This window comes from Poromitra crassiceps (assembly GCF_964638095.1).
Source record: "Poromitra crassiceps genome assembly, chromosome: 1".
NCBI classification, from domain to species: domain Eukaryota; kingdom Metazoa; phylum Chordata; class Actinopteri; order Beryciformes; family Melamphaidae; genus Poromitra; species Poromitra crassiceps.
In genome coordinates, this window is record NC_139623.1 from 115466229 (window position 1) to 115491925 (window position 25697).

A 25697-nucleotide genomic window follows, 5' to 3' on the forward strand; every position below is an offset into this window, starting at 1 on the left:
TACAGAGAGGAGGTGGGGGTACTGGAACAATGGTGCCAGGACAACCACCTCTCTCTGAACGTCTCCAAGACCAAGGAGATCATTGTAGACTACAGGAGAGGGGGGGGCGCACACCCCCCAATCACAATCAATGGCACAGTGGTGGAAAGGGTGGACAGCTTCAAGTACCTGGGAGTCAACATCCACCAGGACCTGACATGGGCCGGCCACACCGCCACTGTTGTCAAAAAGGCCCAACAGCGACTACACGGACTCAGGCGCCTGAAGAAATTCGGGCTGAGGAAAGAAATCCTCGGGGACTTCTACAGAGGCACCATTGAAAGCCTGCTGACAGGCGGCTTCACCGCCTGGTACGGGAACTGTACCACCATGGACCGCAGAGCGCTACGGAGGGTGAGGCGCGCGGCCCAGCACGTAACAGGAGGTGAACTGCCAGAACTGCACGAACTGTACAACCAGCGGTGCCTCAGGAGGTCCCTGAAGATCATCAAAGACACAAACCATCCCCACAACAGCCTGTTCTCCCTGTTACCCTCAGGGAGGAGATACAGGGTTCCAAAAACACGCACAAATCGCTTGAGGAACAGTTTCTTCCCGCAGGCCACGAGACTCCTTAATATGCACAAATAGTGCAGTAGTCGTACCGTACTGCAGCTGCTACTATTACGGATGCCTAACGTTTAATTGTAAATTTAAGTGTATGTTTAATAAGGTGCCTAACGTTTAATTGTAAATTTAAGTGTATGTTTAATAAGGTACATGCTATTTGCACATGTATGTATAAAACGTCGAATTTGGAATGTCTGAACACGTCTAACGTATGCACATGACATGTGCACCTATGTGCAATGAATATGCCACTGTTGTATAAGCCACCGACTTGTCTTATTGCTTATTGATGCCTATTTCTCATTGCCTATTACTTATTGCTTGTTGCCTATTTGTACTATGTCGTAAACGGAGTCCACTGCACAAGAATTTCACACGTGGTACTTGTACCATGGAGTGACAATAAAAAATAAAAAAATAAAAAATCTTGAATCTAAGTGCCTGGGTAGCGAGCAGACGGCGGTATTTGACAATTTAGCAGCTAAATCATAGATTATTGAAAGATATTCCATATTCCAGACTCAAATGCTACAACAGAAGTGTAAGTATTGGCCAGAATTACATGAACATTTGGACACTTATTCAGCGGGTATCTTGCATATTGCGTTCAGGTGCACTGTATTTTTTTTTTTTTTTTTTTGCAATTCCATCGCGGGCCACACAGGGGGCGCCCGCGGGCCGCATGTGGCCGTATCACTGGCTTAGGGGAACCTGATGGAGTGCAGTGGGGGTGGTGAGTGCCCACGGGGTGGTGCATGGGGGTAACGGGCACTGCACTATGAGGTCAATATCTGTACCGATATATCGGTCTCCTGATAAATCGGTTGGGCTCTAGTACATACTATATGTATACTGTGTGTGTGTGTCTTTCTTTCTGTGTACTACTCTAGGGCCTCTAAGCCCACTATAGATTACAGGACTTCCTATTCTGTATAAAAGCACACAAACACAGACTAAAACAAACACTGCTGCCGGACTACGTGTGTGTGTGTGTGTGTGTGTGTGTGTGTTCTTGTCACTGTGAGTAAATGTGTGAGACAGCGTGTGTCTAGCTCTGTGTATGCGTTTCTTGTTAATGTGTGTGAGATGATATTTCCATGTAAGCATAATGTACACACAGTATAAAGTAACTGGAGGATATTTACTTATTTCATTTCATCAGCAGTTAGGAAGTTAAGTGTGTGTGTGTGTGTGTGTGTGTGTGTGTGTGTGTGTGTGTGTGTGTGTGTGTGTGTGTGTGCACGCGTGCGTGTGTCGAGACTTGCCAAATATCATGTTACAGGAACATAAACAGTAGGCAGTGGTCTCTTCCTGTATATACAGTACTCTGTGTGTGTGTGTGTGTGTGTGTGTGTGTGTGTGTGTGTGTGTGTGTGTGTGTGTGTGTGTGTGTGTGTGTGTGTGAGTTGGTCGTTGTGTATCAGAATCCATATAGATTTTTTAATGTGTGCATAAAAGTGTGTCTGTATGCATATACAGTACATGTCTGTGAGAGTGTGTGTGTTGTGTGTGTGCATACAGTATACCAATGTGTATCTGTGCACTGTGTGTGTGTGTGTGTGTGTGTGTGTGTGTGTGTGTGTGTGTGTGTGTGTGTGTGTGTGTGTGTGTGTGTGTGTGTGTGTGTATCTATCTGAGGGGGTATTGGTTTTTAACTGTGGACACAAGTGTGTCTCTGTGTGTAATACTGCATGTGGGCATTGTGTGTGTGTGTGTGTGTGTGTGTGTGTGTGTGTGTGTGTGTGTGTGTGTGTGTGTGTGTGTGTGTGTGTGTGTGTGTGTGTGTCCCTACTACCTCTAACTATTCTATCCAGCACTACTGACCAAACACTTACCTCTGGGGTTGAGCTCTGTAGTCGAGAAGAAAGAAAGAAGAGAAGAGTCACATTAAAAAAAGCAGAAGTGGAGTGGACAGATAAAACACGTGTGCGTGCGTGCATGCACACACACACACATGCGCACACACACACACACACATACACACACGCACACACACACACCAAATAGTTAGGGAGTGCTTGGTTCACCTTGGCCCACACACTGGGAAAGTAGCGCGGGCTGAGCCCAAGCCATCCAGAGTGTGATGTGATATCTACAGTGTATGGGTGTATTCACACCTGTAGGTCGTTTGCTTTGTTTCTGATTCAGGTCCTTAATTGAGACAATTGTTGCATTTGTGGCTTGCTTCGTTTGTGTTCACACAGCCACAAATCAAACGGTCCAAATAGTATTGCCAAGCCTCCTGGATTGGCCAGGAGACACTCTGGTAGGCTAATAGCCTCTGGGGATGGAAAAAATAATTCCCAGAGATTTTATATGATTATAAGAATGCGTTTTGTTAGACCTACATTGTAGGCTATGTCGGGCGTGCGCCGTGCGAGGAGAGAGAGAGAGAGAGAGAGAGAGAGAGAGAGAGATAAAAAGGGAGGGATCGGGGGAGAGAGAGTTATTTATTTATTTATTTATGTAGGCTATGTAAGCCTATGTATTTGACACGACACACCCCCTTTACGACCTGCTGGCTGGACAACGGAGCGGTTTCAGTCAGAGGCTCCGTCAGCTTCCCTGCAGCAAGGAGCGTTACAGGAGGTCTTTCGTACCCACCGCAATAACAATTTACAATAACTCCTGGACACTCAGAAAGAGGAGGGCCCTCCTCTCCCTACCGTCCCCTCCCCTCCCGCCCTCCTGAACATTGAATCCAATGCACTGTGCACATGCCCACATTGCACACTCACTATGTATAGTATGTATAGTCATATCAATCATTATATAAATAACAAACTGTACAGCTTTAGTTTAGTTATAGAAATAATAGAAATATAAATAATAGTATTATTCAATACTATTTAGGAGTATTTAGTTGATTTGATTTAATTTACCTACAGTTTCTGGGAAACGTAAGATGTAAAGGCGGTGGAAGTAAAGTGGTATATATTGTATATTGTATATTTTCGCGTATTGGTTTGTTTCTTTTCTTATTGCAATATTTTAATACTGCTGTTTTTGCACCTTACCTACGGAAGTTGTGTAACTTTTTTATTTGTGTAACTTTTTTTTTATTGTTTAATTGTTTAATGTCATTGATGCTCTTGTCATTGATGCTCTTGTTGCTGTCATTGATGCTACTGCTGCTGTAACGCCAGAATTTCCCCTCGGGGATGAATAAAGTACTCTATCTATCTATCTATCTATCTATCTATTTATATCGGGAATTTGGAGATAGAAGATCAAAGACCCTCGCAACTTCTGCTATCACCATCACAGAGACTTCAGTGGATTAGCCGAGACATAGGCTATATGAACACCCGTCCTGTCAGGAATAAAATATTAATAAATAATTTAACAATACTGCCCTGCAAAGCTAAAAGGGGGTAACTCGCTAGAGTGTAGAACTGAGAAAAATGACTTTAAAGTTTTGTTGTTGTCCAGCCAAATGTAGGAAGAAAACTGGAAATGTGTTAATTATTTGTTGTTTTAATGTAGTTATTTATCTACATATTTTTTTTTAGCTCAAACTTGACCTTTGACCCTTATTTGGAAGTTACCTTACTCTGGCTTTGCATTGTCTACAAAATAATAAGGGGTGATGCCAAGCAAAAAGACAGTAACTTCAATTTGATCCTTCACTTGGTTGCTTATCACTATATAAAACCTGTATATATGATAATAATGATAACATAGACATTAAGTCTCATGTTCATGGCACAATTACGCTTAATATAATATACGTATAAATATAATATAACTAGATTATCAGGCCGCTACACATCCTTCAAGCCTAGTTTGGTGGGACTCTTGTTGGCCCGTTGTTGTGTGTCTGTGTGTTGGCGCCTCGGGGGTTAATGTCGTATGAGCTGGCACCTCGGGGGTTGATGTCGTATGAGCTGGCACATCTGGGGTTAATTTCATATGAGTGGCACCTCGGGGGTTAATGTTGTATGAGCTGGCACTCAAAAAGTTTATTGATCCCATTTTCCGTTCTTTAGTTATGAGCCGGAGAAGATAGCTTGATTCATCCAAAAACAGCAATTTTTTTCTAGAAGCTGAGATAATTGGCCTTTTGTGAAATTAAACATTTCAAGCACATCACTGACTCTGAAGCTAATCTTTTCTAATGTAGTCACACCTCAAAAATAATTTCCTTCAATAAAACAGTTTAGGCCAGGGAATTTTGTTTGGCAGAATAATATTTTTAGCTACAACCAGCAGCGCTGGCCCCTGCGTGCGCTGCTGGTTGCAGCTTCTTGCTGGTCTTGATTTGCTGCTGGTGGGCATCGGATATTCTGGCTTGCGTTTGTCAATCCTGTCCTGCTGCCTGGGTCTGTCTGGGTGTTGCGTGCTGCTCTGCGTGCCCCCCCCCCCCCCCGCCCCGCCCCGCCTCGCCTCAACTGCACACTCCTCCTCCTGTCTGTGGTGGCTCTCTGCTGAGTTTGCTGTGCGCACAGTGAAGGGTGCGCAACATCCAGTTTTTTTACAGCGTTCCGCGTGTGTTTGTCACCGGCAACGATGCTTCCAGTTGAGAATAATAACAACTCCACGGTGTGGATGTGCGGATGTGCTGTCGCAACCGACACGGAGCGGCTCAATTGTGGGAGCAGATTGGCTGCTGCAGGCACAGCTGCAGTAACGTGCTTCAGCATATCGATGCATACGGATGCGATGCGATTTCCGTTTCCATAACGACTTCTTCTTTGTTTTTTCCTTGCCTTTCTGTTATGTGGAGAGCACTGTCGCCACCTAAGGGTTCTGTAAAATAGGTTATAGACCTCCAATAGCTACAATAGTTGTACCAGAGATGTATCAGGGATTGATCCACGTCCCACCGTCAAAAAACGCAATTGACGACAATCGTCGTCTTTGGCACTCTACGTCAGTATTTGAATTGACGACAGCCGTCGTCATTGGCATTCAATGAGTTAATGTCATATGAGCTGGTGCCTCGGGGGTTAATGTCATATGAGCTGGCACCTCTGGGGTTAATTTCATATGCGCGACGCCTCGGGGGATAATGTTGTATGAGCTGGTACCTGGAGGGTTAATGTTGTATGAGCTGGCACCTCGGGGGATAATGCCATATAAGCTGGCACCTCTGGGGTTAATTTTATATGAGCGGCACCTCAGGGGTTAATGTTGTATGAGCTAGTACCTCAGGGGTTAATGTCATATGAGCTGGGGCCTCGGGGGTTAATGTTGTATGAGCTGGTACCTCAGTGGTTAATGTCATATGAGCTGGCACCTCTGGGGTTAATTTTATATGAGCGACGCCTCGGGGTTAATGTTGTATGAGCTGGCACCTCCAGGGTTAATTTCATATGAGCGGTGTTTCTGGGGTTAATGTGGTATGAACTGGCGCCTCGGGGGTTAATGTCATATAAGCTGGCACCTCCGGGGTTAATTTCATATGTGCGGTGCCTCGGGGGTTAATGTGGTATGAGCTGGCGCCTCGGGGGTTAATGTCATATGAGCTGGTGCCTCAGGAGTTAATGTTGTATGAGCTGGCACTACGGGGGTTAATGTGGTATGAGCTGGCGCCTCGGGGGTTAATGTCATATGAGCTGGTGCCTCAGGAGTTAATGTCATATGAGCTGGTGCCTCAGGAGTTAATGTCATATGAGCTGGTGCCTCAGGAGTTAATGTCATATGAGCTGGTGCCTCAGGAGTTAATGTCATATGAGCTGGCACTACGGGGGTTAATGTTGTACGAGCTGGAGCCTCGGGGGTAAATGTGGTATGAGCTGGTGCCTCGGGGGTTAATGTCATATGAGGTGCCTCGCGGGTTAATGTATAAGGGTTAGGGGGTTAATGCCGTATGAGCTGGCAACCTTGGGAGTTGATGTGGGTGGTGTGGGTGTGTCTGTGTGGGTGGGGGTGGCATTGGTCCGATGTCACAATCATGACATTAGGCCTGCCCAGTAATGTAACTCATACCTCAACTCAACCTGAGCATTCTGGTGAGTTACCCCCTTTTTGCGTTGCAGGGCAGAGCATTCAGAGTGCAGTCAAACCAAACCAAACAACTGTAACTGGCTTTTCTAGGGCTTTTGGAAGTTACTGTAAATATGACCCCCTATTTTATCCAAAAAACAACACAATTGACACATGATAAAGCAGATCTTCAATGTTCCAAAAATGACAAAAACAAATTGACAAAAATTTAGTTAGCCCCTTTTAGCTTTGCAGGGCAGTATAGCTGTCTGTGGCGAGTTGGTCTGAGGATATTCCATTTGGAAACCAGCTCCAGAACTGCAATCTGTCTAGCTAGCCAGTTGTGCATTCCCTTACAAAAACTACTAACATTATAGTAGTCATGTGCATTTATAGCCTATACTATTCCCCCGACGAACGTTATGCAGACTGCAGCTGCACGCGTCGTCTTTCAGAACGGACGCTAATTAGGCTACTTCATGGGAATAATTAGCTTTACAAAAAACTGGAACCAAAAGATAAGAATTAGCCTTGTACCTAATAGGCTACATGATGGTGCATCTGTGATCCATAAAGTCGATCAGATGAATATTGAAAGCCTTGTTACCATGCTGCATGTGGACAACACTTTCCTGTTTTATCACTTTGATCCTTAACGACCGCAGCTGCACGTCGTTGGCTGGCATACATCGGCGATGTTTGGTTGTTGAATGAATTTGTTCATCATACAGTAGCCTAGGCTACACTAACCTATGAAAATATTCATTTGGGCTAGGAGGAGCTGGGTGGAAATGCCTTTCAATCCGGCTCGCCTTTCAATCCGGGAGCGGTGGCTGTCACCTGAAAGCACACCCCAGGACGGGAATGTGGCGGTGCTGCTTGGCTGTGTGTGAAAGCAATTTATGTGTCGAGGCTGCCGGCTTTGCGGGCCTTCTGAACTGCAATTCTGCGCGATCTGTGTGTTTCTCCCGGTATCTTTCTCTCAATCTCCCTCTATACCTTTCTGTCCCTCTCCTATACTGCCAGAGAGAAGAAAGAACATGAGGAATTGGGGGAGAGACACAGAAGAATGAAAGAGATGTAGAAAAAGACAAAAGAAAGAGAGAAAGGTTGAAAGAGAGAGAGACTAAAACCAAAAGCATCAATGTTGATTGAAAGCTCAACTAGGAGGAGCTGGGTGGAAATGCCTCCGCTCGCCTTTCAATCCGGGAGGGGTGGCTGTCACCTGAAAGCACACCCCAGGACGGGAATGTGGCGGGGCTGCTTGGCTGTGTGTGAAAGCGATTTATGTGTCGAGGCTGCCGGCTTTGCGGGCCTTCTGAACTGCAATTTTGCACGATTTGTGTGTGAAAGCGGCTAGTGACTCCCACCACTACCGACATCTTCCTGGCAACTTCTCTCCAAAATAAAGAAACGGCCGAGCAGTCCCAAACCATGTGTATACAAATACCAGATGTTGCCATGGAGGCATAAAGTACAGTTAGGGCTTTGAGATAATGGAGCTCAACAGGCACGTGACTTTTCGTGACGTAATTTGCCCCAGAAGTAAGTTCCGCATCCATTTTCTCCATAGACATTTAGATCAATCCAAATATAACCAGTTTTAAGGCTCGAACCAAGCCAAGACGTGATCCAGAGAATCTTGAGTGACCATAAACACTAGAGTTGCAGGTTTGAGCCCCCGTGTTATCTCACATAATGACAGCATCTATAATTTCACATATTAATTACTGTCTCACTAGTTGGACACAGACAGGTAAAACTACTTTAAAATCAGTAGAAACACTCTATAAGCGAGCCCTGAAAACACTGGACAAAAAATCTAACTCATATCACCACTGTAAAATCTTAACTAAATATGACTTTTTAAATTGGGAAAACATGATCAAATTTGCAGATATTTTACTTGTGTATAAAATTGTTCATGGTCTGGCCCCCCCCTCCGCTCAAGGAATTCATTTCACAAATCCAAAATTCATCTACCAGAGCTTCTACCAGAGGAGACTGTAAAATTCCACATAGGAGAAGTAGCTTTGGGCAGTCAGCCTTCTCCTACAGAGCAGCACATACCTGGAACACTATACCCGTAGAACTGAGAAACATCACATCTCTCAACTCCTTCTCCAACTCCATAAAACATTGGCTATTGAACAATCAAACATGCATCCATACTCCAGGATAGTATTTTTCGTTGTTTGTCATTGTTTGTCTGCTTTGTAGGGCATGTGCTTTTGTCTGTGCTTTTGTCCGTGCTTTACAGTAAACCAGGGGCTGCATAATTGTGCTTATATGCTTTTGTCTGTTTTTATGTGCTTATGTGCTGTTGCTCTGGCGGCATGTATTGTATAGAATATGCTAATGTCATCTTGCATGTTCTTTTTATATGCTATTAATCTGCTTGTGCTTTTCTTCTTTTATATGCTTTTGTCTACTTATGTCTTCTGTACTATTGCATGTGTTTGTTAATGTTTCACATATAACATCAATCTGCCAGGGACTGCAGATGAAAATTAGCCTGTATGGCTAAATCTGGCACATTTACATGATGGACTCACGTGCTCATGTTAATTAATGTGCATTGTCCCTTTTCTTAAATAAATAAACAAACAAACAATCTCCGGCTTGGTCAGACGTTCATACAGACACATTTGGCTGTGTCTGTGGGTGGGATGCTGGTGTTCATACAGACACATTTGGCTGTGTCTGTGGGTGGGATGCTGGTGTTCATACAGACACATTTGGCTGTGTCTGTGGGTGGGATGCTGGTGTTCATACAGACACATTTGGCTGTGTCTGTGGGTGGGATGCTGGTGTTCATACAGACACATTTGGCTGTGTCTGTGGGTGGGATGCTGGTGTTCATACAGACACATTTGACTGTGTCTGTGGGTGGGATGCTGGTGGGGGATGAGTCTTGGTCACTGCACTAGCACCTCATCTGGTTGGTCGGGGTGCCTGTTCGGGGCCCGGGTTGAGGGGAACTGGGGGGAATAGTGTGATCCTCCCACCTGCTATACTGTACGTCCTGCAGGTGAAACTCGTTGCTGTCAGGTGAAAAGAAGCGGCTGGTGACTGCACATGTATTGGAGGAAGCACGTGCTAGTCTGATATTTGCTGGTTGTTTTTAACTATGTTGTGTGAGTGTTCTGAAAGGCGCCCATAAATAAAATGCATTATTATTATTACAGTATAGCTCTCCCCAGATCAGCAAAGGGGGTGGAGCAACGATCGGGACAGCAGGGAGGAATTGGCCAAGTACAACTGGGCAGAAAATGGGCATCTTTGACACCAGGGAGCAAAGTAAAATCTTTAAAGCAGCTACGAGCAACTTTTTCGATTGTTATTAAACAGTATAAATTTAATATCAATGCATCACATCTTACCTCTAATAGTCGACGAGACCAACGCAGAGTAGTCTCGCTTGAGCCCCGAGTGAATCGGCCAGTGTTAGTCTGTCTGTGGCCAGGGAAGATCAGGAAGTGAAATGAAACGGTTTGCAGCAGCCACTTCGGCCATAACCACAAAATAACTTCCAAAAAACCTGTTAGAATATAACTAGAGATGTTCGCGAGAATATGCGTGGCGTTCACATTGTTTATGTTATGTTGCTAGGCAGCGCAAACAGCGAGGCAGGCAGCTGCGTTTCACTTCCGGGTTTCACTTCCGCGTTTCACTTCCGGGTAGCCGGGCCGGCGGTAAGGAGAGAGAGAGAGAGAGCCCCCTGTTGACGCGAGTTTAGACAGACACAGACTTAATAATCATCCAAGGGAGCAATCTCCAATTCACACGGCTTTGATCTCAGCTACTATTATAGGTAAGATGTGATGCATCAATATTGTAATTATACTGTTTAATAACAATCGAAAAAGTTGCTCGTAGCTGCTTTAAATCACTTTTTTACTTTTAATTGGTTTAGTCCAGCTCGATAGCAGCATCTATCTTGCCTACAGCCATCGACATTGTTGTTATTTCTCCTCCTTGGTCCCGGTACACAGGTTGACATCGCTTAACAACAGCTTGACAGCTTGGGCGTTTGTCTCGCCCGTGACACTGATTGGGTAACTGTCAGTTCCCCCGGCGCTCATTGGACCGGTCATTTTTAGAGCGAGAAAGCTCTGTTTCAGACACCTTGGTGGAGGTCTGGACGTGGCTGGAAGAGGCTGCCTCCAACATGTGATGTATTGAACACGCAGTGAGGAAACGATCCATATCACAAAATGAAAACAATACTGATGCATTTTAAAGGATAGAAGGTACAGAGAGAGAGGGAGTGTGAGAGAGAGAGAGAGAGAGAGAGAGATTAGAGAACATTTCAAATTATCCAATATTAACGATTGGAATGCAGTGATTGCTGAATTCAACTTTATGACAGAGAACGAGGCTCATTTCCAGGTCCGGGATTCAAACCGACAAGCTCCCTCCGCTTCTCTAACCTTCAGGCGGCGGCGCCGCCAGAAGTTAAGCTTTGATTGGTCGGAGAGTGTCGCCTGGTTGGGCCAATGAGAAGCAGATGCCGTGGTTTTTGGCCAATGAATGGCCATAGAGTGCTGAGTCAGACAGTCCATGTCTTGTTAAAGCCTCTCTATCTCCCGGTCTCTTTATCTCAATCTCCCTCTATACCTTTCTGTCCCTCTCCTATACTGCCAGAGAGAAGAAAGAACATGAGGAATTGGGGGAGAGACACGGAAGAATGAAAGAGATGTAGAAAAAGAAAGAGAGAAAGGTTGAAAGAGAGAGAGACTAAAACCAAAAGTATCAATGTTGATTGAAAGCTATAGTTAAACATAGAGGACAGGTCAAATGGACCAAGAAGGTACTCACGAAACACACACACGCGTGCGCACGCACACACACACACACACACGCACACACACACACACACACGCGCACACACACACGCACACACTGCGTGCACCCTGCTCTAGTGCACGCGTGCACTAGAGCAGGGCTACCCGGCCCGTCGGACTCGGACAGAAACATTGAAGTCGCGTTCGGGTTCGGGCCGGGCTCGGTCACGTAATCAGTCACTTGTTTTTGCCTTCAAATAATATCTATCATCAGCCCCTGAGCTAATTTACTACGTTAATGAAAGCACCTGAAGGCATCGAATGAAACACGCCCAGATCGACAATGCACTCTGCTGCTCTGCCCGGAGTCAGCTGCGTGTCGGCTCAGCGCTGGTGTCGCCGACACTGTGCAGTAGCCTACCGGTACTTCTTTCAGCGATGTGGGATTGTGTGTGGGCAGTGCACGGCACGCACGAATTAGGCTGTTTGGTACTTTGCTTTGTACATTACGTATTAATCATTGACTGCTTTGAATTACGAGATTTTGGTTTGGGATTATATAGGGCTGTTAGGCTGGTCGCTATTTGCTGTTGTTGCTGCGCTCCGGGGGGGAAAAAAAAATCAGGGAGGGGGTTCGGGCCGGGCTCGGACAGATTATCAATTGACCCCTGTCGGGCCGGGCCGGGCTCGGCTAATAATGTGAACGGCTCAGTCGGGTTCGGCAAGGAAAATTCAGCCCGAGCCCAGCTCTAGCGCGCACACACACACACACACACACACACACACACACACACACACACACACAAGCCAGGTTTGGCAGGCTGCCAGCCAGTGTTCAATCAGTCTTTCCTGTTCTAAACTCTCCTCTACTGCCTGAGAAATTAGACTGGCTGAAATGAGTGAGATTCTGGATCCATTACACTGAAAGAAAGTAAAAAAATCCTTGTTTCTAGCATATTAGTCTTGTTTTTGGTCTAAAAGAAAAATAATTCTTGTCAAGCATGTTTCGCATTAGAAAATGTTTCTTATTTTAACACATTCACTGCCAGCCTTTTTTTTTTTTTTACTGTAGGTAGGTTCTGCCAGAGGGTTTTTTTGAGGATTCTGGCTCATTTTACAAGAGCCGAGGATTATTTTCTGCTTGGAGTTTGTGAACACAAAGTTCACAAAAGTACTAATAGAATGTGTGCTTTCTCTGTCTAAAAGAGTTAGTTTGTAGAGTTAGTAGTTATGTAGATATTAGCCGTTGAGTACAGCATGGTTTCAGCGTCTGAGAGTGAAAGCTGAGATAATCGCAGTTTTGTGAAATTCAATCAAACAGGCAGAACAGTCACTTTAACCATTTATTTTTGGCATCAGTGAGAGATCAGACATCTAAACAATATAGTTATGAACGCCCTCTCCTTCAAACTCCTCCCTCCGTGGGCGTGTCTGGTGACTTTCAGCCTGCGTTTGTCACAAGCGAGTGTTCTGCTGCTGCTGCTGCGAGTTTGAGCAGCCTCCCTCCCTGGCAGCGAGTGTGGATAGGGCTCACTTGTTTCTTGGGTTTGAGAGCTTTGATGAAGCTTTGTGCGATTCTAGGCTTTATGCTGCGTGTTTCAAACTGTGTTTTCCACCCAGTCTATTTTTGGAATCCCCCACCGCCAGCTCCCAGCGCGATAATGCGCGAAAGTGAAAGCGTTTTCGCCAATCCATTTTACAGTAGAGAATGGTTTCCTCGCGCGTTACCCTACAGTTTTGGCTCTGCTTTTCCTAGTGTGGAGAGCACTGTCGCCACTTAGTGGGTCCGTGGAATGGGTTGTACACGTTCGCTGACTCCAATATTTTTATAGGAGATGGGGGGAGCGTTGATCCACGCCCGACCGTCAATTTTTTTTTTTTTTTTTTTTAAGACGAGATATCTCGTCTTTGGCACTCAACGGTTGGATTCTGTAAGACGAGATATCTCGTCATTGGCAGTCAACGTGTTAAGAAAATATATCTTACATTTTCTTAATAAAAGATTTAAGCTAATATTGAGCTAGATTTAACGAGTAACAAGCTACAACAATGGTTTGCATCACATCCCAACAGAGGAACAAGATTTTTTTTCTTATTTTAAGAGTAAGACCACTTGGCACAACTTCTCAATTTAAGAATCTTAAGAAATTATGAAATTACACCATTCATGTTGTCTTTTTTATTCAGAGTAGCTGTCAATCTGACTGCAATCGCATATTTACGGATAAAGAACATGTTGCTTCACATTTCATCAATCAATCAAACATGTTATTTACAATTAAGAGAACCACGGTCTGGTAATACACATCATGGAAAAATACAGTTTAGGATGACGCTTTGAAAAATGACAGCAGAAGAGCTCATGCCAGTTCAGGTCCTCTAGGTTTAATGAACTGTTTTGATTTAGGTTATTTTCTTATATAGACAATCAAGCATGAGCCAGCCGGAGTAGCTCTCATGTACAGTATCAGCTCTTGTTGGCCAATAAGTAACAAGAAATTTTGCCATGCCATGTAACCATAGGTTGAGGCGATGTCTCGTCATAAATGCTGCTTCACGCTGGGGGCGTGGTCAGAGTGGGGTAAATTCCCTGTTCTCTCCATTCAGCAAAGTTAGAATTTAGCTGCCCAGGCAGACAGGATGGGGGATTTAACCCCCGCACAAAACACACATCTGAACAGACGTCTATGTACCTGCTCTAGAATCCCCAAACCTGTAGTGTAGAGCCGCAGCACCGTCCTTTGGTGAGTCAGCCCATTGAGATATAATAATAATAATAATAATGATGCCATATATGTATAGGCTATATATGTATAGGCTATATATATATATATATATATATATATATATATATATATATATATATATATATATATATGTATGTATATATATATATATATATATATATATGTGTTGATACATCTTGGTCAGAAAGGCCTCCTCTAGGCTGTGGTCAAAGGTACAGCCAACCTCTAGGATGAACACCTCTCTGTGATTTTCATTGACAACAACAACATCAGGAGTGTTAGCTGGAATATTAGAGAACACATCAGAATTGTCACTATACACAGACTGGAATGTTTATAGATCGAGATAGAAGATCTAAAAATAAGAGGTGATATTCTTTGATATCAAATCCACTATTCTATCATGCCTACAGATGTAGAGCCCGTTGTATTCATGGCAACCATTTGAGATGTGGGACATGGTTTCAGTTATCTGTTCATGACCATGATGTAGTGAGGAGCATGATTGACAGGAAACCAGATGGAAAGGTTAAGCTTGGTTGGTAAAACCTGTAGTCTCGCTTTTAGCTTTTATAGTGAAGATGACAATGCTCTCATCTACAGCTGGATTTTTAGATCCTGCATGAGAGACAGAGTGATCTGGTACAGGAAGGCATGCAAGCTTCCCTTGAAGTTTCAACTCAGTCCAGTGTTGTTGCTGTCTGCGTTGTTGCGCCCTCAAGAGGTGACCTCGGGCATTTGTTAGTGGAAGCTGATGTTCTGATCCACAAATGTCCACAGTCGCTCTCACAGTGATGCTGGTTTCAGATATAATCTCCTCCAAGACATTCACTGCCTCAGAGTTAGACGCCACCCACTCCAGTGTGACTTTGGCCCAGCCACATAGATCGTTCAGGTCCGGCCAGTCAGACCACACACCAAAGCCAGGAGAGCGATTGTCCAGCTTTCCGCTGGGTTCCCTCCTGAAGCCCAGGAAGCTAGGATCCGACCCACGTGCCAGGGGGACCTTGCGTCTTTTTAGCTCCAGGAACAAAGAACCTCTTGCGAGCTCCCTGACATGTTGGTCATCGCTGTTGAGCATATTTAAAAGATGGCCGAGCCTCGTAGCAAAATAAGTCCATTCAAAATTGGGGACCCCCAGACCACCCTCCTGTTTACTATGGAACAACACACACACACACACACACACACACACACACAAACCGCTTTCACACACAGATCGCGCAAAATTGCAGTTCAGAAGGCCCGGAAAGCTGGCAGCCTCGCCACAGAAATTGCTTTCACACACAGCCAAGCAGCACCGCCACATTCCCGTCCTGGGGTGTGCTTTCAGGTGAAAGGCGAGCGGAGACATTTCCACCCAGCTCCTCCTAGCCCAAATAAATATTTGATTAGTCAAAGTGATAAAACACGAAAGTGTTGTCCACATGCAGCATGGTAACAAGGCTTTCAATATTCATCTGATCGACTTTATGCATCACAGATGCACCATCATGTAGCCTATTAGGTACAAGGCTAATTCTTATGTTTTGGTTCCAGTTTTTTGTAAAGCAAATCATTCCCATGAAGTAGCCTAATTAGCGTCCGTTCTGAAAGACGACGCCCGCATATCAAACAGCTGCAGTCTGCATAACGTTCGTCGGGGGAATAGTATAGGCTATAGATGCACATGACTACTATAACGTTAGTAGTTTTTGTAAGGGATGCACAACTGGCTAGCTAGACAGCTTGCAGTTCTGGAGCTGGTTTCCAGAGGGAATATCCTCAGACCAACTCGCCACAGACAGCTATAGTCCTCTGAAGCTTATTATTATATCCGTTAATTTTACCTCCTAATGTCAACATCGTTTGAGCATAAAGCCTAACCTACTTACTAGGTACGGAGCATTCCTCCTGGCGTCCCTGCAGTCATGATTGTATAGGCTACTTTTTTTACTTTCACTTATGCCTTTCTTGCAGCATGAGGTGGTTTCCCCTGTATTTCTTTTTATGAATGAGCTGACCATTCGCACCGGGATCCGCCCCTCCGATGTGAAAGTTGTGAAAGCGGGTTGGTGGGTAATTGTTGTACGCCTTTCGTTCCGCCAGTGGACCTAGTCACAGCGCCGGGTTACCCTGCAACCCTCCTCCACCTGAAAGCGTAGGAGCTGCAACACGGACCATTTTCAGTGCATTTTCCGGCTTTCAAGGCCGGTGTGAAAGCGGCTACAGAAATGAGACTGGCTGAAATGAGTGAGATTCTGGATCCATTAGCACGTAGCCTAGTCACAGCAGACACACACACACGCACACACACACACACACACGCACACACACGCACACGCACACACACACAACTGAGATTCTGGATCCATTAGCAAGAGGGGCAGAAACAAAGTGCGTTTCATGTTTCATGACTCAAGGACTTTCTGATGGCGGTAATAACTGATAAGCCCTTCTTTTCTGTGACTGACTATACAGAGGCCAAGTGCCATCAGCTAGTTTTTACAATCCATGACTTTTTCTTTAAATGACATATTAGTTAAATCTGTATTTATGGAAGAATATGAGCTGCTGAATGTTGCAAAATAAGCTATATAAATAGACATAAATAGAAGCTTCTACAACAGCATGAGTGAATACTGGATTCTGATTGGCTAGCAACAGTGGTAAATAGGCCAACAATCTACAGTTCGGCTCCAACCGCAGTATCACTCCGCTCCCTGATGAATGAAGAACACCTGTGCTGACTCCGCCCACTGTTAGCCTGTCAGTCTATAAATCTCTAACAAGGAAATGTCCGATTTCGTAGTAACGTTTGATTTACTGGGTGGATTGAGTTTTGAGCAGTGGTTAGATGAAGATGAAGGTGAAGTGAACAAAGAACGACATGGTGAAATTGGGGAGAGAGAACTGGCTGAGCTTGAGTTGTCACGGAGTGAACCTGGGACTGTCAAACAAACAAATTGGGCAATGCGATGTTTCCAGACCTGGTGTGCTCAAAAGAATCTTGCACCTGACTTCAAGAACAACAGCAAGGAAGAATTCAACCTGGCAGCGCGAATAGGTTAGTTGTTTTTTGGCTCAAAGGCAACTAAATGTTTAGTGCAATCATTGATCTTGTGTATGGAACTATATTCTGTGGCGGAAGGATAAATGTATTCTGAAACCAGTAATGATTGTAAATAAATGAATTGAATGTTACAATTGTGTATTTTTTATATTATGTGGTAGCTATTGTAGAAATTCGCCTCGTGCCACAACCCTGTACCAGTGGTAAATGTGGCCACAACCCCCTTCCTCTCGTGGTAAATTTCTTACATTTCACATGCCCCGAATTCCTCGTTTTCAGCTCGCAGGTCAAAACAGATTTCCACGCTTGTTTATCAAACCGACGTTATGCAGGGTGAATTAAAAAATCATATTTAAAGCTGGAAATAAGATCCAGCTTGTAAAAAAACGGTTTTACTTCGTTTCGAACTCGGATTCTCACATTATGCTGAAGCCCGCCTAGCGGCGCTGAACTGAATGCCTTTCTTTTTACCTCTGAAAAATACCTTTAAAACCACCCAGGTGCCCCCCAAGGCATCCTGGCACACCTCAGCCAGTGATTGGCGCAACCACCCACATCTGCCCCCGTGTCTCTGACACGACCTACGCAGACTGAGGCTCGTCACTTTGCTCACATTCAGCCTCGCTGAACGGTCGCACTTCTTCTGAGAGACCTAGCTTGCCATAACGTTCCAAACGTTAGCTCCGTTAGCCAAAGTTCGTCTTACTACCCACCGTCCGAGGACCAGCGGACGGGAAACGGACTACCTTCGCTTCGGGTATCGCACACCGGCTCAGGAGGAGCAAAAGCGAAAAGTGCTGTGTTCTTGATTTCTGCGTGTGTTGTCGGCTACGGCTGTGTTACTAACACCTTGCTAGCTTGTCAGGTAGCCGTGGTTACTTGAGGTTAGTTGGCTTATATCAAGAGCTTGTAGCTAGCCTCTCCTGTATTAAACAGACTAGCTAGTGGTTATTATCGGACTGCTTCATCTCCGTTAGCCTACAGTCTAGCTATTAGCTACCTCCGTAGCTAGCATTTTGGATCTGTCTGTCGGGGCACTTTAGCTCTGCACCCGGTGTGGGGCCTGCTTGGCGCCCGGCGATTGTCACAGGCTCTTCCTGCCTCTGCCCTTACTTCTTGTTAACGGGTATTGCTTACTCTTAAGAGGAAAACGATTTGAGTACCGCTGTGTGTTAACTTGGCCAGCTCGGCCTGTATACTCTGGCTATTAACGCAGTTAGTTTAGCTGAGAGCGGACTCCGGTTCTTCGCTAGCTTGTGCATGCTTCCCCGCTGTTGCCTCGGCTGTGCTACCGGGCTGGGCCACTTGCCACCCCGTTGAGTTAGTTAGCTCCTGCTGGCTTCATTGTTAGCGCTGCTAGTTCTAGCCACTCTGCACGTGGGGTTCACTAGTGGTGTTATGACATTGCGCTCGCTAGCTCCGCTCCCCGCTAGGCCAGGCTGCTTGCACCCCGTGTTATCTGCGGTATGGAGAACGGTCGTTACCTCCCATGTGTGGGGAGAGGGAAATAAGCTTCTGCTGCTTTCATTAGCATTGCTATCTTAGCTGGCTTGCTTGTTAGTTTCACACCATGAGTTGCACGGCACCTCGCTGGTTGTTGTTATGCTGTAATACGCCAGGGGCTGCATCGCACCTCACTGGCTTGTGTGACGGTTATGGTTTGTTGGCGTCAGCTTGGCGCCTACGTTGCCACAGTGTTACCTAGCCGTTCTGGTTTTTACCAGGGTATCGCTAGCTGGTGCTTGGCATCCCACTTAGCTTGTTGCTATGATTGCCACGATGCCTGCGTCTTGACTAGGCTTGGCTCGCTACCCCTCGGCATATTGGCGGTTGAGTTAGCTAATCATAATCCGGGTGGAAGGCTTGGCCTTAGCTTGAGGGTGGCTGATTAGCCCCCTCCCCACTGTTAGGCTGCTAGCTTCGCTAGCCATCACCTGTTGACCATAGCTATTGCTGCTGGGTGAGTGGCCCGTGTGTAACAAGTGCGAGCGTTAACAGCCTACGGCATGTGTACTCTGCCTGGGTTTCCAGGCAAGGCGAATTTGTGAGAATCCTCGTTCTCACTCGTAAAACCTGGGTTGTAGGACAACCCTAATGAATGATCTTTTAAGCAGAAAACATGTTACAGCATCCAAGGCCTTGCCGTATGGGCCGAGGGCTACACCACGGCTGGCAAGCCTGCCCGCGCAGCTGGCGTGCAGCTCCCCGAAAATGTGACTCAATACAGCTGACATGGACAGCGCAAGTATACAGTAGTTCGCCCGCTGCCCTGCAGCTCACCGAGCTGGCCCTGCAAATTGCATACACAGCTCGGCCGCTGCGCAGCCTCGACCGTGCAGGCTCACTTGCTCTTATAACATTGTAATTAGGGCAATCACCTAATTAAAAGATCCAGCTACGTCAGGTCACGCCTGCCTGCCGCCGGACCATAAACTGCATCCTGCTAAACAAGAGCCACAGGTACAGTGATGCAGAGCTTATCGTGCATTCCTTTATAACTGGGAACTGGTAATCTTACGGTTCAAAGTTCATGAGCTGGGACGGTGATGTCACTAGAGCTGGTATTTCCCATTCCAAACTCGTAGGAGCCTCAGCAGCCCCGACCTCAAAAATCCTATTTAGCACTGTCTTGTTTGTGTCTCATTAAATCAGCTGTACACACAGCACGGCCTACTTCTATCTGTGTGGACATGAGGCTGCAGTGTTTGTATGCGTAAAATGCCACAAAATGCCTTGTTATCAACTGTTATTGCTAACAATGGTTAGCCTGGCTAGCGAGTGGATCTGACCAGTGAATAGTGAACTTCCCAGCTCAACTTTTCTGCAAATGGGATACTAACAAAACGGATGTGACGTAATTTAGCCTCCACATCCCAGTTATTTTGCGATAAAGGAACGCACGATTAGACTAGGGTCTAGGTGGTTTATGATCTGCAGTCATGGGAGTGCGCTCAAAACAGAGACTTGGTTCTAAACATGCAGCCAATTTGACTAAGGTGCGGATATGAGTAGGAGTTCATTGCATGTTTAGAAACAGCTATGCTTTCTGTGTTTTCCTCCTAAACAAGGCTAGGTCGAAACCTAGCTATGGCCAGCTGGGAAGCAACCACCCCGGCTTGCGCTGCGGGGGACGGGAGTTACGCTACGGGCCGGGGAGAACTGTAATTTATTTTATCATTGCATGTCTACCATTTAACTATAAAAAAATAACTAATAGAAACATCAACATTGCCTAGATAACTGCAAGTATAATATGAAGAAGTAAAACCAAAAACATGCCTCTGTACAAACGCCGTCTGTGTGACTCCGTGCGCACGCAGCCTCACCTCGAGTGGCCTGGGCTGGGACGAGTCTGACTGAAAAGTTAACTCATTCCTGCCTGCCTGTCTGCTGGCTGCTATCCGCGCAAATAGGAACACTACTGGCCTCAGTGGCCTGCCTGGCCTGCCTGGCCTGCTGTTCAGTGAGTGGCCTGACTGCGGGCACAATATATATATATATATATATATATATATATATATATATATATATATACTGTATATCGTCGGTGTCGGGCCAGGACCTCGAATGTCACTTTTTTCACTTTTTTACTTTTTGTCATGAATCAATGCCATTGGTCACCCTTCACGTCTCTGTGTGGTTTTTAACAAATGCAACCAATGGAAAAGCATTAAAACGAGCTTGTGAGTAAATCTCGTAACGCCATTCGCCCTCAATCTGTCAGTCAAACCTCGAAATTCCCCCCCTACCTCCGTGTATACCCCCCCACGCAGGACACTAAACCCGGAAAAGACACACGGCAGACGCGCTGTGTATTTCTCATATCGTTTTGACTAATCCTGGGCCTGGCTTCCTCTGACGTTAATATATCAATCAAATGTTTTCCAGTTATTCCTAGGCTGCAAACTTGTTTTAACATGCAAATCGGAGTGCTTTCTGACGAGAATAAAGTAACGTTAACGTTACGTTATGTCAGACTATTTCTCAGCCCATGCCAAAGCCCCCATTCGGCCATGAGAGGCGAGGGGCAATGCTGTTGCTCCTGCGCGCACCCCCGCGGCCTGGAGCTTGGGGGCTCGTGCATGAGGATGCGGCTGCCTCCCGCTTGACTGGCCATGAGAAAGCGCTTCCAAGTCGGACTGATAATATAAACAACATCATTTGAGCTTATCCAGGTAAGATATTAATAAAGTAATGACACATTCAGCGGGAAACTAACTATAATTAAGACATGTGCCAACTTTGACGACATTTGGTTCAGTAGTTTAAGAGCAAACAGGTTTTTTTTACTTCCTGAAAAGTTTCTGTTTTGGAAATTCGAGGTCCTGGAGCGGCGATATATATATTGCCTGGCCTGCTGTTCAGTGAGTGGCCTGACACACACCAAAAAAAAAAAAAAAAAAATCAGGCCAGGCCAGGCCACCGGGCATTTGCCCAACGTGCCCGATTATGCAGTCCGCGCCTGAGTGTCATGACGAAAGAAAAGATACAACAGGGTGAGATAAAGGCAAGGATACATCGGCCCAATATGAAAGTAGCCTATAATCCTGTGTGTGTGTGTGTGTGTGTGTGTGTGTGTGTGCGTGTGAGTATCCCCTTACAATGATGATCACAGGTAGCCTATACATTAGATGCAGGGCGGATGATGTTGTCCCCATTCACTTCTATAGTAAACTTTGTAGTAAGGGTAACCCAGGTTCATTCTTTTGTTGAGACACATTTACAGATGTCAGTCAAAGGCCACACTCGCGTGATTTACGGACGGCTCCTGAACGGGTCATGCGCACTGAGTTGACTAGTAGAGAGAGACCGCAGCTGCGATAGTATCTGTCTGCTCTCAACTCCGTTAATCTCGCTTTAATCTTCATCACAGCGGCTCGTTACCCGTTGTACACAACGTGCACTAGTGCTGCACAAGCACTCGAGGGTCTCTCCTCCTTTTACCTACTCTTTGACTAATCTCACCGCTGTTTACATGCTTTTCAGATCGGCTAGCTAACACGCTAGTTAGCTACTTAGCTTAGCTCTCTCCCTCTCGGTAAGATGTGTTGTTCGTTACGCATAGCATTCATGTATATTTGCTGGAGTGGGAGAAGTCTCCCGCTAGTGTTGATGTCCAGTGTGATGGCAGAGACACTGGGAAATGTGTTTATTTGTTGTGGCGGGTGGATGGTGCTTGAAGTGGCCGGCCATACCGTGTATGTTAAAATCGTTGCAAAAATACCTAACCAAAACTTCAAAACATAAATGAATGTCTTCTTTTAATGTCGATACAAAGGATCACTGGGTCGGAATGTTGAAACACGCATTTCAGAACTCGATATTTGCAAAGATTGCTGTCCCTCTTGCACAAGGAGGGAACCAGTGGCCACAGCTAAACAAGATAAAACATACCACAGTAACATCCGCTAATTCATCAAGAAAGGAATTCCACACAGCCAGAGCATCCCGAGTCCTTTGTATCGACATTAAACTCAGAAGTTGACGTTTGTTTATAATGTGTGGCTCATTTCTGGCTGATAAATAGTGGTTTTGTTTCAGCCCTTGGTGTTTAGCAGTAGGTGCTGTGCTGCTGCAGTCCGTGTGTGTGTGTATGTAGTGTGTGTGTATGTAGTGTGTGTGTATGTAGGCGCGCCCGTTGTAATGACGCTGCGTCCCAAAGGTGTGTGAGGAGTCACAGGAGTATCGAGTCATTTGGACAGAGGGGATTATAGTGGCCAGCTACTCGCGTCGCTAGCTGGCCAAAAAAGACTTGAGGGCCACACTGAGTGAGGACGGGGGCTGCATGCCCACCCCTCTTCTAGTGCTAGCAGGTTGGCTTAAGCCGCTTTCAGACATGCCTTGGAATTCGGGAGTCATCTAGAGCAGCGTTTCTCAACTGGTGGGTCGTGACCCAAAGGTGGGTCGCGGGGCCGTTTTGATTGGGTCGCATTGGCCCACATTAGTAGACATTGGCCCAATTTTTTTTTTTCTTTTTTTTTCATATTTCATTTGAGTTAAATTCAGATTATTGAAACTGGATTAGCCTGACCAGTTTTACTTGTTTAACAAGCTGAAGCATATGCTCTGCCTGTAATTCAAGAGAAGTCTGCCTTTTCATTTCATATTTAATTTTAGTTCAATTCAGATGATTGAAACTGGATTAGCATGGCCCCAGTTTAATTAAAAGTTATGACCAGTTTAACTAAAAAGCATATAGCCTGCCTGTGATTCAATAATAGTCTGCCTTTTTATTTCATATTAGTTAAATTCAGACTATTGAAACTGGATTAGCATGACCAGGTTAACTTGTTTTATTATTATTATTATTATTATTATTATTATTATTATTATTATTATTATTATTATTATTATTATTATTATTAACTTGTTTAAAAACATATAGGCATGTAATTCAAGATAAGTCTGCCTTTTATTTCATATTTCATACAGTTCAAATGAGACTTTCTGAGCATGACCAGTTTGACTTGCCTGTAATTCAAGTCTGCCTTATTTCAATTGGTTTTTAGCCCTAGCTAGTTGCACTTCTGTTGCACTTTTTTGTTCATTTGAGGTCTATAACAGTGCATGAAGGCATTGTGTATTAAATTAATGCGCTATTTTTTGTGCAATAAATTTGAGTGGTTTAAAAACAAAATCTGAAATTTGGGTCACGACTTCATGACAAGGAAAATAGTGGGTCCTGAGGCTACACCAGTTGAGAACCACTGATCTAGAGGGCATCCGGATGGTGGTGTATGTGCGAACACGTTTTGGTGAGCTATGCGCGCTCCCGCGATCCTCCTCCTATCCGCAGGTAAGTGTACCTCGAGCCCTAGTGGCAGGAGCGGATTGTCCCCCCCCCCCCCCCTCCAGAGCTCCGTGAAGTAGCCAGCTCAGTGAGTGCATGAGGACAGAGACAGAAAGCCAGCGTGACAGATTATTATTATTATATAAATAGTCCATGTGAATGAGCAAGCAAAAAAAACATCATGCTGTTTTAGTTTTTCCAAATGAAGCTCAAACCTGCTCCGTGTGTGTCGGCCAACAGGCTACATGTTGCTGGATTGAAATGCTCATGGCTTTGATCTTATTTCATTTCTGCATAGCTTCGCACAGCACACACATTTAATGAGCATTTTTGGACGCGAGGGTCTCCTGCTTCCCAGTATTGGACATCGCTAGGTAGGGTATCTGCCATCTGGATGTGGTTGCGTTCATGCCTTTGATTTAACATGTACACAGCGTTTGTGAAGATTCAATTCCAAGAAGCGTCAAGTCAGGCAGTATAGAACGAAAATTTCCGGGTATAACCTTCGTAATAATGGCAATTAAATAAAGTAAATCCATGTGTAATGTTTTTTTGTGTGCGTTTTGAAAGATACAGAACAGAGATAAACTGGAAGAATATCTGCTCCCTTTTAAAAGTCAATTTTAACCCGTAGTGAGTCGACCGTTCTGATTTTTTGTTACTAAGTAATACAACATTTATTTTATTTTGAAGGTAAAAAAATCTAGCTTCCTGCATTCTGTATAATTCTAGTAGGTTTGATGCATTTTAGGACTGAACATAGCAAAGACCTGTTTTCTTTGTAGTGCTTGAGACTCGAGGAAATCGATGCACCTGGGCGTGAGTTGTAGGGTTGTTTAATTAATTACTAACGTTATGCGCAAACGATTATATGCCGTGAACGTTAGGCAGTTATCGCCCATTATGTATTTTTAGCAACTTGTTTTCAGACTGCATGTCGTGATAGTTTGTTGAATGTCAATGCGATTCACTTAAGGCTACGCTCAGATAGTGAAGTACACCTGTGTGGTTAGTTTTCACAACTCCCCATTGTGTGGTCATGCCCAAATTTCCCCCACCCCCGTCCCCTCTCTACTTTACAAACTCTGCGGAGGTGCTACTCATGTGTGAAAGCAACATGCCTCATGTCTGAAAGGGTACACTTCACATATCATCCGGGGCAGGCTCAGTGGGAAGCAACCCTTAGTGTTTTAAGAGAGACAGTAGGCTCTTTCACACACAGATCGCACAAAAATTGCCGTTTAGGAGTCCCGCAAAGTTCGCACCCTCGCCACAGAAATTGCTTTCACACAGAGCCAAGCAGCACGGCCACATTCCCGTGCTGCAGTGTACTTTCAGGTGAAATCCCCTGCTCCCGGATTGAAAGGCGAGCGGAGGGATTTCCAGCTCCTCCTAGCCCAAATGAATATTTTCATAGGTTAGTGTAGCCTAGGCTACTGTATGATGAACGAATTAATTCAACAACAAGACTTCCCTCCTCCTAGTAGGTGGGCGGGCAGATCGATATACAATACACGACCGCCCGCATATCAAACAGCTGCAGTCTGCATAACGTTCGTCGGGGGAATAGTATAGGCTATAAATGCACATGACTACTTAACGTTAGTAGTTTTTGTAAGGGAATGCAGTCAATGCACAGAGCTGATTTCGAGAGGGAATAACCTCAGACCAACTCGCCACAGACAGCTATAGCCCTCTGAAGCTTATTATTATATCCGTTAATTGTACCTACTAATGTCAACATCGTTTGAGCATAAAGCCTAACCGCACGGAGCATTCCTCCT

The 25697-nt window shown here is 45.1% G+C and overlaps 1 protein-coding gene across 1 annotated transcript in view; it reads right to left on the reverse strand.

Moving 5' to 3' along the window:
• Positions 1 to 25697, reverse strand: part of bbs9 (Bardet-Biedl syndrome 9) — a gene marked incomplete at both ends in the record, with an annotated part of 588136 nt that overhangs the window by 367616 nt on the left and 194823 nt on the right. Inside the window, one exon of the mRNA XM_083636722.1 lies at positions 2445 to 2459. Coding sequence (XP_083492848.1) covers positions 2445 to 2459 — 15 coding nt within the window. The remainder of the gene's footprint in view (positions 1 to 2444; positions 2460 to 25697) is intronic.